Genomic DNA, 20,125 nt, shown 5'->3' with positions numbered 1-20,125 from the left:
ATACTGTATCTGTCCTCAGGGGCCAAGTGCAACAACATAGTGGCCTACTGAGGAACTTGGCTAGAAATTTATGGTTTCATCAGCTTGCAGAAACAACTACAGTAATTAATTGGACACACCAGGGAATAACCTAAATTGCTTGTTCTTTGTGATTAGAGAGCACTTCTTTAACTAGCTCTCCCATGAAGTGTGGGTCACTGAAGTCTGGGTGGAACAAAGTATACTGAAGAATGTAGTTTTGGTAGGTTATTTAATGTTTGCAGTATATATATGATGTTAATGAGCCCAGTCATGTAGTTCTTGCCTGCAAAAACTTTCATTAAGGTAGACAGGAGGCTGTGACTGGATGTCAGATGCAGGAGTCAGCCCTGAAAATGTTGAACAGCTATTAGAAAACGTGTGTAGGTGTTACATAATGGGAAGGATTTGGTGTGATGAGGGGAAACAAGCTGATGGAAGTGGATACACCCGGTTTTTTGTTTCTTAAAATCTAAATAATAAATATATGTTCTTAAATAGTTTCCGCTTTTTTAGCATGTGAATAGGCTACACCTGTGCTTAGCTTGCATCTCATCATAAGTAGCAGTAACTGTTCAAAGTATTCACTAATAAGTTTTTGAAGCTTTTAAAGCTAAATCTTTAAACTTGACGCATGAAATGTTAGCCACTCAGCTCTCATTAATGGTCAAGGAATTGTGCTGCTAGAGCCTTGAATGTCCAGTTGGGATTGTAACCTTGGGGAAATGTTTTCGAAGTTGGTTACAAATTTGGACCTGCAAAATGGCTGTGCACGCACACAGTTCTCATTTATGTTCAGAAATAGGGTAAATGTATAATTACCCCATTGTTAGAAAGTCAAAAGGCTCGTAGGTGCAATGCCTAGGGCCTTTGGAAAAATGACCTCTAGAGTCCATTGAAAGGAAACAGTCTATAAAGATTTTTTTAAAATATACTCTCTTCAGAAAGCTTAAATACGTTCTGTGCTGTTTTTTGTACCTTTGTAGTTTTGAACTTCTAGCTGAAGGTCAAATGGGATCACTGGGTTAATTTAATTAAAAAGAAAAAAGAAACTTTCATATGCATCTATGTTTTGGGATGTAGAGGCAGTGGACAGCCAATACCAAAAGTGAATGATTTCATAATACAAGGCCAGAGAACTACACATCGGAAAGTCTGTTCATGCTGATGTGCCTGGGGGAGGTAGCCTCTTCTGGGAAGTAGTATGGGTTAGTGGATAGAACACTGGACTGGGACTCAGGAGACTTGGATTCTGTTCCTGGCTCTGTCAGAGGTTGGGCAAATCACTTCACCTATCTGTGCCTCAGTTTGTAAAATGGGGATAATGATACAGCCCTCCTTTATAAAGCGCTTTGAGGAATATTGATGAGAAGTCCTATATAAAAATATTATTATATTTTATTATGTCTGAAAAGTGGTTGCCTCTTTATCTGCTTCTTCTGGTGCTTTTGAAGATTCTTGAAATGCATTTCTTGCTGACCTTGTGTTCAATGCGGGAAATCCGTTCCAGAATCTAAAAGGAAATATAACAAGTAGGGTGTTGAAGGGCCACATTACTGGGGAAGAAGGAGGGAAATCCTACAAAAAAGCCCCTTTGTGTTTAACATCTTTCTCTGTTCCCCAGCACCCAGGGATGTTGCTGGTTAGGATAGTTAGTAGCGACCTAAGGATCAGGTTTGGAGAATCTGGAACCAAAGGATCAAATCAGTCTTTAGGTACACAAATACTGTTAAGTACTGAAGCCAGTCTGCTTTATGCTGTAAATTGGACTGACAGCCCCAGCATTGGTTGGGAGTGGAATATGCTCTGCATCAGTTGTTCTTTGAACACAGCCCAAGATCTGGGTCTAAATATTCAGACTAGTGAATACTAAAGTATGATTATTGTCAGCCTAGCCCTCAGCAGCATGCTTTTCAAAATGTTTCCTTGCTTCTTGGCTTTGAAGCTCTTTGCTACACTGGTTACAGTGGTAAATGATCCTTTGACACTGACAGCAGCTACAGGAACATCTTCAAAATATTCCCAGTTTGGCTCCCTATTGCAATCTGGAGACATGGCAGATTTCCCTCCTCCGCTAAAAGCCTAGTATGGTAAAAGACTGCTATAGTAACACTGTAAAAAATGAACCTTAAAATGTTTTTCTTTAAAACTGACACCAAAAATGATCAAGATCCTTCATAATTTGGCAGCCTCTGCAAAATCTCTGTGCTCCAACTATGCCAATTACAAACAATGTCACAACAAGCTATCATTATCTCTCCCTGCCCAGGCTAGTAATGTAGAATCTTCTGAGTGCCAGGATTTCCCAAAGTCCCAGGGTCTAATTTAAAGCCCATTGAAGTTCATGGGAAGGTTTCTACTAGGGTTGCTACCTCTAAGGTACGAAAAAACATGACATCTGGGAGCATCGTGAGCCCCTAAAACTGGACAGCTGGTAGTGTACCTTGAACACCGTTACAGATTTTATAGGACAGCTATCTCAAAAAAGGGACAACCCTGGGAAAACTGGGTCATGTGGCAACCCTTGCTCTCCCTGACTTCAGTGGGATTTAAAGCAGACATTAAGACACACACTAGTTTACAGATAGATAGTACAGGCGAACATAACAGACTCCAAAGAGATATCCTTGACCACCTCAGTAAATGGCTTTAGTGAAGAGGAGTTCTAGGAATCCACAGGAGTTCCAGGAATCCACCTCCCAGTTCCCTCCACAGGCACTTCTGGAGTCTAGGGCTGCACTAACCTCCTCAGCCATTCCATCTGTCCACCTGCTGAGGGTGTAGCCAAAAGCTTCCCACACACTGGGGCTCAGCTAGTCCCCACAGACTGCAGCTACCCTGTGCCAAAGGAATGCCGGCCCATCTCGTGGAATCCCAAAATCCTGCCAGAGCTGTGTAGTGTGCCTGCTTTTCTTGAGTGGACAAGGAGTATGTTTGACCCTGAAAATGCACAGTTACTAGTGAGTTTAGTACTTACTGCTGTGAACCACTTTAATGGGCCTGCTCACAGTAGTAAGTGCTAATCTCAGTAGTGTTGGCAGGATCTGCCCCTTGACCAATAGTCATCTGACGGTCCCAGGCTACAACATCTCGTTAATTCGGTGCCATTGATAGTATTAAATAAAATAGATTGTAGGCTGAATGGGACCTGTCATGAATCTACTGTGCTTAATATTTGCATGACTATTTAATGTATAGCATTTTAGTATAGTCTATTATATGGTATTAAACTTTTTTTTACCATGTAAGTGACTACAGTAGGGGGCTGTACATTCTAATTTGTTTTTAAGTTTCATCTCTGTTTTCAATTGATTTAATTTTTAAAAGTGATTTCATTTTTTTAAACCTATTTTTATCCCCACTGCTTTTGGGGCTTAGTTACAACAATGCCAGCTCTAAGTCCATTTTTAACATACCTATTTGCCTTTTATATTATAGCTCACTTGAAATGTTACCAATGGTAAATATTGCCACTCTTTGATGGTAGTTACTGTGTAAACCAGGAGAGTTTATTTAGGGGGTTGCCATATGCCCCCTCCAACTGAATTCTTTGACATGCATCACTGCCAAAGGGGGGAAAAGTCATCATGTTGGAAAAAAAGATAGAAGATTGGAATCCAGAAAGACGTTATAAATAGGTTTTACGCAAAAATATATTCAGTGACTGTAAATAAATTTGAAACTTTAGGCACAACAACAGAATAATACTGTTTAAGAACACCACAGTGAAAAGGAAAAACTAAAACGTTCAGTGCTTACTTACGCTCTGTTAAGGGCAGGCATTCCTGCCCACATTCCATTCTTCTGTTGTGTACAGATAAGTCATTTCATGCACACCTGAAGTGGGGGGAACGCTATTCTAACTGGGCAGCATTTTGCAGTCTATTAAATTCTACCTCAGCTTCTCCCATTCTCCCACGCCAAAGTAGCATCAATTACTGCAGACAGTTTGAGGTCATTTACACTGCTTACTCCTCCAAGGTTTGGACATGCCCCTTTAGGGGAGTGGTTTTGAAACTTTTTTGACTAGGGTCCCCTTCTTTGTGTCTGTAGTCATTTACACATCCGTTCTCGGCCCAATACACATACACCACCCACCATTTGTCACAGCGGCCTTAGCACCCCATTGAACTCTTATTTCTGGTGAGTGATTTGAGGTGGGAGGGCAAGAGAGCCCATGTGGCAGAGCTCTGGCTGTCCCCTTTATCCCTGCCTCTCAGGTGTGCATAGCCCTTCTGCATAAGCCCCAGCAACCTGGGGCTGACAACCAAAGCTCATAACAACAAAAATAAATAAAGCACACAGCTCACGCCTCCCTTGGGAGACCTGCCCCATAGTTCGGAAACCACTGCTTTAGGGAATTTCTGGGGCAGTTGTGGTTGTGATGAGCAGTCTGTCAAATGAAGGAGGCAGGAAGTTTTTGAAGGAGAGTGGTCTTTACACAGATTACCCCATCTGAAGTGCATCCCAAGAGTTCTGCAGGTTTGGGAAATAGAATCTTTGAGCCTCAGACCCCTGGTATGGAGAGGCAAATCCTTCCTCCCTCTCCCCACCTCCAATGCAAAAAATCAAAGGGTTACACCGCTTAGAATCTCTCAAGAAATGACCCTTGGTAACTAACATCCCAAGTCTCCTTCCTTTCATAGCAAAACATGCAATTCTAAGCAACGCACTATCTGAAAATGTGCAGAGATTAAGTGACAGTACTGAATTGGTAGATTAAACATAGAGTTAAGAATTTTTGAGTTCTAATCCTAGCTCTACTATTGACTAATTTGGCTGACAAAGGTACCTGTATACATAGAACATACAAATATACAATGTCAATGAAGCACACATTATATGGATTAAAAACTGGCTAATTGATAGATCTCAAAAAGTGGTTGTAAATGGGGAATCATCATTCGTAGGGGGTGCTTCTAGTGAGGTTCCTTCCTCAAGGGTCTGTACTTGGCCTCATGCTATTTAAAATCTTTATCAATAACCTGGAGGAAAATATAAAATCATATCTGGTAAAGTTTGCAGATGACATGATAATTGGTGCAGCGATAATGGTATGACCAAGTCAGCTCTACAGAATTATCTGGGTTGCTTGGTAAAGTGGGCTTACTTGAACAATTTGTGTTTCAATACAGCCAAATGCAAGGTCATATATCTGGGAACAAAGGGTGTAGGTCATACATATAGGATGATGGGACTGTATTTTGGAAAGTAGTGACTCTGAAAGCAATTTGCACATCAGAATCAGTAACTATCTGCCATAAGCTCTGTTGTGATAATTGGGCATACACATTTATCTTAATTATGAGTGCAACTGTAAAAGCTGTGAGATAGTTTATAAAGTGTCACAATAACCTACAACAACAAAAGCAAGGCAGACTGAATTAGCCTAAATCAAAAGGCCACTGTTATAACTAAAGGACTGTGTTAAGATTATGCCTGGAAAAGAAGAAAAGTGGAACCAGAAATCAATCAACCAAAATTGGTGTGTCATAAATTAGGCCTAATTGGTGGACAAAATAATGAGGGGATGGGACTTTCCACCCATCACTCCCTTTTGGGAGCCTCAAAAAGAGGCTTTAGGGAGAAAATATGGATGGATGGGTGGAGGTGAAGCAGAGGGCCTACCATGACACTGGGTGACTGAGGGGAGAGAAGGAGAAGAGAGAATTTTACCATCATGACTGCCACTCCCACTTTCTCCTAGGACCCTGTACTTCTTCGTCCTAATCCTGAGAGATGTTTTGACCAGAGTAGGCCAGAGAGAGGTACCAGATGACATTGCCACCTCCACCAGCTCCGACTAAATCCCAAACACAACCTGGGATATGAGATTTTGTCACCTCCCTGCTCCCCCATCCTACATGTTCTTTTCCTTTCCTGCCTTATTTCTTCTCTTTTACTCTCTCTCACCTTTTGCCTTCTCTCTAATAAGTCTGGCTTAGCCAGCCAAGACTTCGTATTTCACAACTTGCTTTAAGCCTGTGAATAGAAAGATTTCAGAGTAGTAGCCATGTTAGTTTGTATCAGCAAAAAGGAGGAGTACTTGTGTCACCTTAGAGACTAACAAATATATTCAGGCATAAGCTTTTGTGGGATAAAACCCATTTCATCAGCTGCATGCAGTGGAAAATACAGTAGGAAGATATCTATCTATCTATCTATCTATCTATCTATCTATATCCAGAGAACATGAAAAAATGAGAGTTGCCATACCAACTCTAATGAGTTCTCCTGCTGATAATAGCCCACCTTAATTGATTAGTCTCGTGCATGCCTCTGATGAAGTGGGCTTTAGCCCACGAAAGCCTATGCCCAAATAAATTTGTTAGTCTCTAAGGTGCCACAAGTACTCTTCGTTCTTTTTGTAAATAGAAAGAGGCAGCTAAAAGCAATACTGTAAATGAGTTGATGCTGTTACAATTTGCCAGGTCTGAGAAGTGGCTAATAAGACCGTCTGCCATGCCAGGTTTTCTCCAGAAGTGAGATTCCAAGTGAGAGTCAACATCAGAGACAGAAGCTGGATTTTTTATCTTTACTCTTCTTTTCTCTACCCTCTTGTAGGTGTCTTGTTTTGCCTTTTAGGAAATGGGATCGGACTTTAACAACAGCTCCAGCCCATTTCAACTAACTGCTTCTCTTCTCCCCAAAAGGACAGTTATTACCATCTTTAATATTATCGGATAGACTGTCAAACAAGGTCTCCCTCCCCCCCCCTTTTAAAGGCTCTCTACAGTTAAAGTGATAGGGAATGAGGGATGCTTAAATGAAAACCTTACTTAACATTTCAAGTGCTATAACTGTTTTTCCTTCTTTTTTGTATTTTTAATAAAGGGTTACAAGATTTTTAACAGTATGTTTGCCATGGTACTGAAGTCTCTGTATACCAAACCCAGAACCTTGTTTAAAACTGCTTCGTGTTGGACAGTTACAGGATCATGTTAAAACCTTTGACTTGAGCCCATTTATTCACCTTTAACGAATTCAACAGTGTGATGTGGTGATTAAGAGAGCCAGGGCCGGCTCCAGGCACCAGCTAAAGAAGCAGGTGCTTGGGGTGGCCAATTCCAAGGGGTGGCCCTTCCACTGCTATTGGGGTGGCAGGTCCGGGTCGTCGTCATCAAGTCCCTCACTCCCTTTCTGAGCGAAGGACTAGCTGCTGAATTGGCGTTGACGAGTGGAGCAGCGCGGTCGCGCTGCCGTGGCTTTTTTTTTTTTTTTTGCATGCTGCTTGGGCTGGCAGAAAACCTGGAGCCGGTCCTGAAGAGAGCAAGTATGATCTTTGGATATCTAAGGGGAATATCAAGTAGAAACAGGGAGATGTATAATGTATACTGCCTTAATAAGACCATTTCTGGAATACTGTCTCCGGTATTCCACTTTGGAAAACCTGCCTTACTGAGAGAGACAAAATAGCTTATTCTAGTTTATCCAAGAGAAGGTTAAGAGGTGACTTGATCACGTTTTTTAAATACTTATGAGAGGAGAACATTTCTGATAGAGAAGGATCTTTAATTTAGCAGACAAATACATAACAAGAGCCAATGACTAGAAGGTGAAGCTAGAGAAACTCAGTAAAAACAATGCACATTTTAAAGTCGGGGTAACTAGCCATTGGAACAATTTACCTAGCTATGTGGTGGATTCTCCATCTCTGGAAGTCTTTAAATCAATACCGGATATCTTTCTAAAAGATATGCGGTAGATAAACCAGAAAATTAGAGGGGAGGGTGTTCTAGATTTGATTTGACAAATAAGGAGGAACTGGTTGAGAATTTGAAAGTGGAAGGCAACTTGGGTAAACGTAATCATGAAATGTTAGAGTTCATGATTCTAAGGAATGGTAGAAGGGAGAACAGCACAATAAAGACAATGGATTTCAAGAAGGCAGACTTTAGTAAACTCAGGGAGTTGGTAGGCAAAATCCAATCGGAAGCAAGTCTAAGGGGAAAAACAATTGAAGACAGTTGGCAGTTTTTCAAAGAGACATATTAAGGGCACAAGATCAAACTATTCCACTGTGTAGGAAAGATAGAAAGTATGGAAAGAGACCACCGTGGCTTAACCAGGAGATCTTCAATGATCTAAAACCCAAAAAAGAGTTCTACAAAAAGTGGAAACTCGGTCAAATTACAAAGAGTGAATATAAACAAATAACACAAACATGTAGGGATAAAATTAGGCCAAGGCACAAAACGAGATCAAACTAGCTAGGGACATAAAGGGTAACAAGAAAACATTCTGCAAATACATCAGAAGCAAGAGGAAGACCAAGGACAGGGTAGGCCCAGTACTCAATGTGGGGGGAAAGACAATAACAGAAAATGTGGTAATGGCAGAGGTGCTTAATGACTTTCTTTGTTTTGATTTTCACCAAGAAGGTTGGTGGCGATTAGATGTTTAACATACTGAATGCCAGTGAAAATGAGGTAGATTCAGAATGTAAAATAGGGAAAGAATAAGTAAAAAATTACTTAAACAAGTTAGATGTCTTCAAGTCACCAGGGTCTGATGCAGTGCATCCTAGAAAACTCAAGGAGCTGACTGAGGAGATATCTGAGCCATTAGCAATTATCTTTGAAAAGTCGTGGAAGAGATGGACGACGGGAGACATTCCAGAAGACTGGAAGGTGGCAAATATAGTGCCCATCTATAAAAAGGGAAATAAGAACAACCCGGGGAATTACAGACCAATCAGCTTAACTTCTGTACCCAGAAAGATAATGGAGCAAATAATTAAGAAATCAATTTGCAAACACCTAGAAGATAATGAGGTGATAAGTAACAGTCAGCGTGGATTTGTCAAGAACAAATCGTGTCAAACCAACGTGATGGCTTTCTTTGATAGGGTAACAAGTCTTGTGGATAGGGGAGAAGTGGTGGATGTGGTATATCTTGATTTTAGTAAGGCTTTTGATACTGTCTCACATGGCCTTCTCATAAACAAACTAGGGAAATGCAACCTAGATGGAGCTACAATAAGGTGGGTGCATAGCTGGTTGGGAAATCATTCCCAGAGAGTAGTTATTAGTGGTTCACAGTCATGGTGGAAGGGCATAACAAGTGGGGTCCCGCAGGGATCGGACCTGGGTCCGGTTCTGTTCAATATCATCATCAGTGATTTAGATAATGGCATAGAGAGTACACTTATAAAGGTTGCGGATGATACCATGCTGGGAGGGGTTGCAAAGGATTAAAATTCAAAATGACCTGGACAAACTGGAGAAATAGTCTGAAGTAAATAGGATGAAATTCAATAAGGACAAATGCAAGTACTTCTCTTAGGAAGGAACAATCAGTTGCACCTACAAAACAGGAAATGTGCCTTGGAAGGAGTACTGTGGAAAGGGATCTGGGGATCATAGTGGATCACAAGCTAAATTATGATGTGTAACACTGTGCAAAAAAAAGCAAACATCATTCTGGGATGTAAGCAAGACACGAGAAGTAATTCTTCTCTGCTCTGATTAGGCCTCAACTGGGGTATTGTGTCCAGTTCTGGGTGCACATTTCAGGAAAGATGTGGACAAATTGGAGAAAGTCCAGAGATGAGCAACAAAAATGATTAAAGGTCTAGAAAACATGACCTGTGAGGGAAGATTGAAAAAACTGGGTTTGTTTAGTTTGGAGAAGAGAAGACTGAGAGGGGACATAACAGTTTTCAAGGACATAAAAGGCTGTTAAAAGGAGGACAGAGAAGAATTGTTCTTCGTAACCTCTGAGGATAGGACAAGAAGCAATGGGCTTAAATTGTAGCAAGGGTGGTTTAGGATAGACTTTAGGAAAAACTTCCTAACTGTCAGAGTGGTTAAGCACTGGAATAAATTGCCTAGGGAGGTTGTGGAATCTCCATCATTGGGGATTTTTAAGAGCAGGTTATACAAACACCTGTCAGGGATGATCTAGATAATACTTAGTCTTGCCTTGAGTGCAGGGGACTTGACCTCTTGAGGTCCCTTACAGTTCTATGATTCAATTATTCTAAATATTGTCTTGATGCAGGGATAACTGGATGAGGTTATCTGGCCTGTGTTATGCAAGACATCAGACTAGATGGTCATCATAATCTCTCCTGACCCTAAAATTTGTGACTATCTGGTAGGTCCCTTAACCTCTTTGTCAGTTTTCCATTCTGTACAAGGTAGATGATAATACTTACAGGGTGCTTTCAGGTTGAATTAATTTGTTTGTTTGTAAAGCCGTTTGAAGATATAAATGGTAGTTTCCCCCAAGTTGAAATAAAGCTTATTAATTAAGTTGATGCAACTTTTATGTGTGGACGAGGACTGATAAAGCTTATAAGGGACTAAAGCATGGGCCATTTTTCATCCTACGATTGGGCATGTAACTTGCGCTAACTATATAAGTATTTCAAAGCATGTTTCTATTTGTGAGTACGGTGTGTTGAATCCTTCAAACCTGTGACCCTTTCTTGGGGTATTTTGAAATTGTAAATACATTTTCCTTTATTTTTGGATGTTTGTTTGGGATCTTGTCAGCCCACTTGGCTCAATGATTTGTGAATTGTAGTAGATTGAATGTCTTCCCCTTAGTTTTTTGGGGGGAAGAAGATGTTTGTTTATTTTTTTTACTTGAAAATTTGAAAGAATGTGATGAATGCCCTATGGAAGCCTAGCTTGATAGCATTGGATAACTTTCTATTAAATATTAATGTCATGACTACTGAGCACTCTGAACACAGTGTTTATTAAAAAGGGAGGCAGTATGGTCTAGTGATTAATGCCAATGTCTGGGGATCAGTCAGCCCGTGTTCTATTTTGAATGCCACAAACTTCTACCTGAGTGAGTTTTTTAACCTTTGTGTGCCTTTCCCATCTGTAAAATGAGGCTCGTACTTACCCTCTTTTGTAAAGTGCTTTGATAATGAAAAGAGCTGGATGAAAAGGGCTGTATAAGAGCAAAATATTTATTAAACTCTAAGGCCTAGAGGCATTTAGCTATTGTACTGAATTGAAGCTGCAAGTTTGACTTTCCGAACCAGTAGGCATGAACTATGAGAACTAAGACAGAAACACTGTCAGAAGTCAGGGGTGAAGTTTGGGAGTTGACCCTTGTGTGACTCAACAGCACTTACTGGCAAGTCAGTAATGGCATCTGCTGAGCTCTGAACGTCAGTGCAGGTTTTGTGGCAGTGTATGTTTATGTCAACATAACTCCTGCATATTGGGAAGGAGAGAGGAAAGCTTTATAAGGGGGTGGGAAGGAAGGTCTTTATGAAGGCAAAAGGTCACGGTCCAAATTTTATAACCTAATATAATTCCCCCAAGAAGGGCCCCTGCCATTATAGTATGCTGTTGTACCCCGGAGAGTACTTAGTGCCAGATTGCAGTAGTGTGAAGTTAAACTTACTGCTGGAAAAAGAGGAGTGAGGTAAAAATAAAACGAAATACATTTTTTAAAAAGTCCTGTCGTAAGATAAGATAGAATAAATGACTTAATACTTTTGTCATTCCAGGTGAAACCAGTTACCCACAGTAAAATCAATGTGTCAGCACGGTTTCGAAAACCACTTCAAGAGCCATGCACTATTTTGTAAGTAGGATTTTCAGTTAGGGGAGGTAATCCACCATCGTCTTTTTCTTGTTTCTATTGAGTTTTATTTAAACACAACTACACGTTATATAACTTTCCTTTATTCTTCCAGTCTGATTGCTAATGGAGATCTTATAAATCCAGCAGTGCGCCTCTTCATCCCTAGAAAAACACTAAATCAATGGGATCATGTTCTTGAAATGGTGACAGAAAAAGTAACCCTCCGAAGTGGAGCTGTGCACAGGTATGGGGAAGTTGTATATTTATAACATATACTTTACATATTGACACATCTCTAAACCTCTATAAATAGAGCTGGTTGGGGACGGAATTTCTGTTCCACAGGAAATTCTGACATCTTGAAAAAAAATATTCCTAATCAGAATGAAAATCTGAAATGTTGCATTTCCACTTAAATGAAAGTTCCAAAAAAGTTGATTCAGTACAGTTGAAATATTTTATTATGGCTTTATAGTTTTGACGTATAATTTTAAATATAATATATAAGGACAATACAACATTAACATTAATATTTAATGTAACAAAATAAAAACAAAGTCAAAATATAATGTTTTAACATTATTGAAATGAAACATTTTGACTTTTGTCTTGAAGTGTTTTATCAAAATGGACATGTTCCCACAAAATATTTCAATTATAAAAACCCAGCATTTTTCAATGGGAAACTGGCCCATCTAATTTCTTTCAACCAGCTCTATCCACAGCCCACCATTTTCTGATGACTTGGGCCCTGCAGTATGCTCAGAAAGTCGACCAGCTCATTCACTGTCAGACCAAGGTGGGAAGCTGGTTCCAAAGTTATACAAGCATCTCAGCTCATCTCAGTTGCCACAGTATTGATTAGAGGAGAGATGATCTCTCAGGTAGGTAGGTAGGTCCCAAATCATTTAGGCTAGTGGTCCCCAACCTTTTTCGTCTGGCGGGTGCCAGACGATGAACCACAGAGGACTGTGACAGCAGACAAGCATCTGCCAAAATTCTGCCAAGCGGCAACGTCAATAGGTGTCACCACCGAAATGCCGCTGACAAGCAGCGTCATCCAGAGGTGTCACAGTTGAAATACCACCGAAAATCGGCGGCATTTCGAGAGCAACTCCTCTGAATGACGCAGCTTGTCAGTGGCATTTGGTGGATGATCATCCGCCAGACAGTACGTGGGTGTGCTTAGATGCCCCGGTGGGTGATTTAGGGCTTTAAAGCTTAAAATTAGACCCTTTAATTGTACTTGGAAATTATTTGCGAGCCAGTTCAAGTCCTTGAGCACAGATTAAATGTGCTCTCTGTGGGAAACATTGAAGTAAGCAGGCTGCCAAATCCTGCACTAACAAACTTTGTGGCCTTCCAGTACATCCCCATATAGGGCACATTACAATAATCCACTTTGCAGATGGGAAAGGCATGGTTAACTTAGGTAAGGTCTACATCTAAGAGAAAAGGTTACAGCCCTGTACCAGTGAAGCACTCTTTCCAACTGATGCTTACTAAGCTATTCTGGAGCAGGTAGGAGTCAGTAAGACCCTCGGGTTGTAAAACTGTATCACAAAAAGAGAAATTCCCCCCAAATAATAAGAGATGAAAAAATCTCCCCTGCTGTGTAACTTCAGTCTGCTAGCTAGCTTCCATCCAGTTCCCTCATCCCCAGCCCCAGGTTTCTATCAACATCACTAGACTCACAAAACACCATGTTTTTTTGGGACATCCAAGATGTTATATACAGTAAAATAAATGTAAATATACATGACAACTCTCTTGATCAGATCGTCACCAGGTATAAATTATAGCTCCAGTGAAATGATGTCACTTTTTACCAGCTGAGGATCTGGCCCTTTGTTTCCACCTCCAGATTGTTTTTAAATTAATAAACCATTAGAGGTTTGTTCTCATAGTTTGATGTCACTACTTGGTATAACAAATAACCAATTTATATACAGAAAGGTATACATTATTCTGTAGGTAACTATGGTTGCAGTTCAGTGTTTTGTGCATTTTTATCACCAAATAACACATGACATCACAAGTGCTGACTTTCCAAAGTGCCAGAGGATGCTGGACCCCCGGCTCTGCCCTAGGCCCCACCCCACCCCTTCCCTCAAGGTCCCACCCCCACCTTCCCTCTTCGCACCCCCGCTCCACTCCTGCCCCGCCTCTTTCTGCCCAGTTCTGCCCCCTCCCCTGAGCATGCTGTGTCCTCACTCCTCTCCCCTCCTGCCCAAAACCTGCACATTGCAGAACGGCTGATCACGGAAGGTGGGAGGGAGGGGGAGGTGCTGATCTGCAGGGCCTGTCGGTGGGCAGGAGGCGCTGGGGTGGGGTGTGGAAGAGCTGATGGGGGGGCTGCTGGTGGGTGCTCAGCACCCACGGAGTTGGCGTCTATGCATGGCATTTGAACCATTCAGTGTTTTCCTTTTCTGGTTTCCTATTAACCTAGTTTTCATATTCTGTTCCTTAAAATGCTAGGAGTACATATTAAATAAGTTAGTAAAGTGATCATTGTTCCTTAATAAGTTACAAATTAATTGCTGTGGTTTATAGTCACTATGTTGTCATCCTGTGAGACCACTGATGCCAGAAAGATAAAACTTCTTATTAAACAAGAAAAAACAGAATTACGAGAATGACACTATGTGTGGTGTTTTTCTTTTCCACATCATTAAAAACATAGCTGCCAAGTTTTGTGGTTTCATGCATGACATTTATCAAGTCACTGATTCTCCCTGCCAAGCTCCCCAAGAGTGGGGGCAGGTGCAGGAAGGATGGGGAATTACAAGCAAATACATGTAGAGCAGTAGAAGGAGGGGAATTTATGAGCGAGGTAGATGGGAGCCTATCTGCAGTACCTTGAATCAGATATTGCCAGGTCCCTGATATAGACGACTTGTGCCTCCTAATGCTGGAGGGAGGAACACAATCTAAGGGGGAGGACACAGGACCTCCCCATGTGTCTCCCTTGCCCAGAAACCCCTGCTGCCCTGAGCCCAACCTGGGGTCACCATGCTCTGCCTAACACAGCAGAGTTACCTACAGAAGGGGAGATGACTCTATCCCTCTCCTGCTGCGCCTGCCGCCTGGCACATTCTGCCCTTGTCACCAGCAGCCGGGCCCAGGCAGGGGGTGTGGCCCATTGCCGTCATCTCCCCAGCCGAGCTTTTGCAGGCTTCTGCCATGCTGTACAGAGCAGTGACCTAGAGTGGTGAGTGTGGGAAGTGGCTGGGCCTGCCTCCTCTGCTCCCTACCTGGGCCCGCTGCCAGGGACAGGGGCCAAGCATGCTGAGGGAAAAGGACACAGCGGGAAAAGGACACAGCCCCTTTCTCTCCACTCAGCACGCCAAGCAAAAATCTGGGAGAGGACCACTTGACCCTCCCCCCATGCCACCCCATGCATCGCCTATGCCTGAGGGGTATGTGGTGGGGAGGTAGAGGGTGCCTGGAGGTGAGGGGGAGGTGTGGCATGGGGGGGTGTATACCAGGACGGGTGAGTTGGTTGGGGGAGTTGTGATGATGTGGGGTGTGTCTAGGCAAGGTGAGGGAAGAGCGAGGTGGTAATTGAGAGCCTGAAGCAACTTGACGGGTGAGTAAGGTTGTGGAAGGCAAGGAGCCTAGGCACCAGCCTTTCACGTTGTGTCCCTGCCACCACCTCTGCTACTCGCTCCCCATTTCTGGCTCAGATGCAGGAAGGGTAGCAGAGAGTGAGGCTCCTTGCAGAGTAGCCGCCACAGCCTCCCCTAGAAGGTATCACTGCAGGGGCATCTCTGATGCCTAACAGGGATACATGAGAAACCAGCTAGGCTGTGGGCAGGTATGACTGGGTGGATGGGGAAAAAGCTGTAGGCATGAATATCACACAACATATGTGATACTTGGCAGGTCTGTAATAATTTTTTTAATAAAGTTCCTTTGTTAAATGCATTGTTGTTATTGTTTTCACTTTAAACAGCTGATTATGTTTAATTAAATTATTAGGCTTTATTATTATTCGTGAGAAACTTAGCTAGAGGCTGCCAGATATTTGTTGTTAAGGTTTTCAGGTGGTTCATTAGGCTGACAACATTGAAGAAGAACAACAAATAAGGCATTTAAAGCAGAAAAGTATACGTTAGACAAAGTTAAAAATCTATTTAATACACCCATACCCACACCCATTGACATTTAGATGGCAGAATTCTATTTCCTAAACTACATCAATTTTCCTGTTTTCCAGGGTTCTCCAAGCAATATGTGGTCTAACAAACACAATGAGGTGAATTCAGAAATGAGTTTCCTTATTGATTTTAGGTTTCCTTGTCTTTGTGGGCTTATTTGCTCATTAATGTTGTTTCATCATTACCGGTGGGTGGCTTTTATGTGACAATGAAGCATAAGTGTTTTTTCAAGTGCTGCCATTACCATGAAATGTTTGTATTTAAAAAATAACCACTAAGTATACTTTGTAGTAGTGGAAGTGCATTTGGGATGACATACTAGATATGCGAGGAAACAGCAAAGTTTAAAAGCTGAGATTGATGTTAATATATAAAATAAGACCAAAAACGTTGCCTATGTTGGTATACAATTTGTTGCGCCTAGAAAACTGAGGAATTTCCACATCTGGGGGGATTAATGATGAATTATGGGTTACAAAAATATGTCAGAGTGTTTTTGCAAATTGTGCTTTTTTTATTTTATTTCATGCAAGATTAAACCAAGTGTATGTCTGGCCTCAAAGGGCAATGGATTCATCTGACTAATACTGACCATTGGAAGTTAGTGTAAAACGAATTGTGGGGAAAAGTAGCTTTTTCTCTTTTATAAAATACAGAATTTTCTGACTTAGCTCAGCTCTGTCATCTTGTATATATCACTTGGGAAAAAAGCTTGTTGAGGTGGACTTGTTGAAAAATTAATATTTGTGTCAATATTGTGTGCATTCATTTGCTGTACGTGCACTTTGTGGATAACATGCACACACTCTCTAGAAGGCTTCTTAAATACAGATGTTTGAATGTTAAATTTACTTATGTAAACGTGCTCCTGTTGTTGAGTTGTGGAACATGCTGCACAGGGTAGAACCGGTTCAGTATAGAGGGATTCCCTCCACCCCCTTGTGATCTTTCTTGTATAAAATCAGAGATTTGGAAATGAGGTGATTCTGACAGAAGAGAAATAGAAATCCCCAAGCAACACGTTTCTTCCTTCACCCTCAGTCAATGCATGTGTACACACAATAGTCTGTTACTCTGTATACCGAGATTATTATGGTAAAGATCCCTCTGGTACAACACAGACATTAGCTTTTGGTATTTTAATTGTTTTATGCATACTGTTCCTTGCTATAAAGCAGCTGTTCTCAAACTTTAGCAACCCAAGGACTGCCATTTTGATTTAAAATTTTTTGGGGACCCCCCAAAATCCCCCATGCAGTCCTTGCCCTGCCCTCCTCCGAGGCCATGCCCCTTCCCTGCCCCTTCTCCAATGCCCCGGCCCCACTCACTCTATCCCCCCCATCACTCGCTCTCCCCCACCCTCACTCACTTTCACCAAGCTAGTGTAGGGGGTTGGGGTGCAGGCTGTGGACCCCGGGAGGGACTCTGGGACCTCAGGCAGCTCCAGAAAGTAACTGACACATCTCTCTGGCAGCAGTTCCTAGGCGGGGGGCTCAGGAGGTTCCCGGCCAATGAGAGCTGTGGAGTTGGCTCTTGGGTAGTGGGCAGTGCACAGAGACCCCCTGCCAGGGCAGGAAGGAAACCTACCTTAGCTCTACTGTGCCTCCAGACTTTAGCATTCAGGAAGCACTAGGAGAGAGGGGGAGGAGTTGATCAACGGAGCCTGGGAACCCCCGGCGCACCCTTGGGGATCTCCAGGTGGCCCCAGTTTGAGAAACGCTACTATAATGTAAAAGTGACCTGATAATATATTAACAATACCCACCACAACAAAAAAAGCCCAATCCAGCATAGATACCCTGTGTGAATAAAAGTACTATGCATAATTATGTTCACACTTGAAATGAATAGAAGATGGGTTCTGAATCTTGGGGTAATGATCTACCTGCCTTTTCCATAAAGCTGGATGGAAAGTGAATCTTGATATGGAAAAGAGGGTCCTAGAATGAAAAAGGTTGAGAGCCAATGGAACAGATCACATGTAGCTCTAGAGAATAAAGTTTCTGTGAGTACAGAAATCCAGTAATTCTTACACTTATTCCAGTTACTGGATAGAGGGTCTATCTGTCTCCCAATAGTTCTTGTTTCATTAGCTGACACAGTTCACCCATGACAATGAGAGATCAATCCCAAATTAGATTTCTCTGTTCACCTGCTTGGAACCCAAGTACCATGTGGCTTGATCCAAGTTGTGATGTAGATGGTTAGTTTGATATTTCTTCCCTTGTATTTGATTCTTTGGGGGTATAGTGATATTTGTATGACAACTGTTATAGCTCTGCTTTTGAAGTCCAGTAAATTAAGGACGAAAAGAATCAGTCATGATTTTTAAGTGGATAGGTTACTCCAGCTTTTCAATACACTTAGGAAATCTAATTGAAACTGCAATTAATGTTTTGCCAGGCTTTATACTTTAGATGGAAAACTTGTTCAGAGTGGGTCAGATCTGGAGAATGGGCAGTTCTATGTTGCAGTGGGCAGAGACAAGTTTAAGAAGTTGCCTTATGGTGATCTACTGTTTAGCAAGTCTACAATAAGAAGACCTCAGGGGTAAGCTTTCTTTATACACGTGTGTGTGTGTGTGTGTGTATTTTCATACTACTCATGTCCTTGTGTGTTAGTCATTGTGTTTACAAACCAAACCCAATAAAACACAAAATCATTATTTGAGACACACAAAATGTAACACAGAAGCAGATCTGTATTTATATTTTTTGAAAAACCTGTGTTGATGCCCAAAAGAAAGAAAAGGGGACAAAGAATATTACCAGAGAGAGGAAGGAAACTGAGAGGAAGGGAGGATGTATTTCTCTCATAAAAGTACCATTAAAGTGAGAGATTATGTACCACAACATGAACACCGTGAGAGAGATTCCCTGGCTCAGCCCTCCCCATCCAAATTTTTCCTCTACTGGTGTTAATCCACATAGCTCTATGGTTTTCAGTGGAACTATGCTGATTTATCGTGGCTGAGGCCCACTATATTTTGTATGGTGTGTGGAGCATGCATTCTTTCAAAAGGTGCTGTAAGCCAGTTCTATGACCCAGGTGTGGAGTGTGACCTTCCTTAAAGGTATTCTTCCCCCCCCTCCCCACCACACACACTCTGTTTCCCAGTTACACACTCTTCCAGCCCTTCCCCTGACTACCTGTGCAAGGAGAAAAGGGAGCTGAGCTGGAGTTAACCATTTGTTCACCAGGGACCAGACAATGCCCCTTGTCACATGAGTATTCTTTTAGGGACTAATCATATGAACACTGTGGGGCTTGGTGCAAAACTACCATTAGTAGTCCCATGGAGTTCCATGGGACTATGCATAGTAATAAGCTCTACACTGGTAATGTTTGTAAGATTGAGCTCATAATGGGTATTTGATGGATCACTGTAATTTAAAAATTGGACCAATCTTTTAAATTCTTTAGAAAAATTTGGGCCCAATTCTCTCACTTTCTCTGGTGAATATTTCCACTGAGATCAGTGGAGATGTGCCAGTGAGAAACTGATGTGAGATCAAAATTTGTCTCCTATTTTGCAGATTAACTCCAGTGCAATACATACTGACTTTTGTGAACTGTATACAGCTAGAATTAGTAACGCAAAGTATTCTGGGAAAAACATTTTTAAGGCACGAACGGAAAAGTAATGCAAAGCATAACCTAAGGTTATGTCTATGTTACGAGCTAGGAGTGTGATTTCCCATTTGTGTACATACAGTTGTGCTAGTTCTCATCGAGCTAGCGTGAGTATAAATAGCAGCGTAGTTATGGTAGCATGCGTAGTGGTAGTGGCGGCACTGCTGAGCTGTGCCAAGTACATACTCACTAATAAGAGCTAGCGGAAGTATGTGTACACGAGCAGGGGAATAGCACCCTTAGCTCACTGTGTAGATATAGCCTAAGGGATATTGAGCTAGATCCTCAGCTGGTATAAATTGGCATTGCTCCACTGAAGTCAATGGAGATACTTGGAATTATAGGCACTGAGGGGATCTTGCACAGATGAACAGAATACCTCCTCACATTTTTCAGTATATAAAATATACCAGTGATTCTCGACCTTTCAAGACTACTGTACCCCTTTCAGGAGTCTGATTTGTCTTGTCTACCCCCAAGTTTCACCTCACTTAAAAACTACTTGCTTACAAAATTAGACATAAAAATACAAAAGTGTCACAGTACACTATTACTGAAAAATTGCTTACTTTCTCGTTTTACTGTATAATTATAAAATAAATCAATTGGAATATTAATATTGTACTTATATTTCAGCATTTAGTAAATAGAGCAGTATAAACAAGCCATTGTCTGTATGAAATTTTAGTCTGTACTGACTTTGCTAGTACTTTTTATGTAGCCTGTTGTAAAACTAGGCAAATATCTAGATAAGTTGATAT

The 20,125-nt window shown here is 41.6% G+C and overlaps 1 protein-coding gene across 1 annotated transcript in view; it reads left to right on the top strand.

Annotated features, from left to right (window-relative positions):
• DCDC2 (doublecortin domain containing 2) overlaps positions 1–20,125 on the top strand; it is a 127,556-nt gene that overhangs the window by 29,398 nt on the left and 78,033 nt on the right. Inside the window, exons 4-6 of the mRNA XM_075062015.1 lie at positions 11,495–11,571; positions 11,684–11,815; positions 18,135–18,281. Of these exons, the coding sequence (XP_074918116.1) occupies positions 11,495–11,571; positions 11,684–11,815; positions 18,135–18,281 (356 nt within the window). The remainder of the gene's footprint in view (positions 1–11,494; positions 11,572–11,683; positions 11,816–18,134; positions 18,282–20,125) is intronic.

This window comes from Chelonoidis abingdonii, chromosome 2, assembly GCF_003597395.2.
Source record: "Chelonoidis abingdonii isolate Lonesome George chromosome 2, CheloAbing_2.0, whole genome shotgun sequence".
In the NCBI taxonomy this organism is placed as follows: domain Eukaryota; kingdom Metazoa; phylum Chordata; order Testudines; family Testudinidae; genus Chelonoidis; species Chelonoidis abingdonii.
The sequence above is the reverse complement of the archived record's forward strand: the minus strand, read 5'-3'. Positions and strand labels throughout refer to the sequence as shown.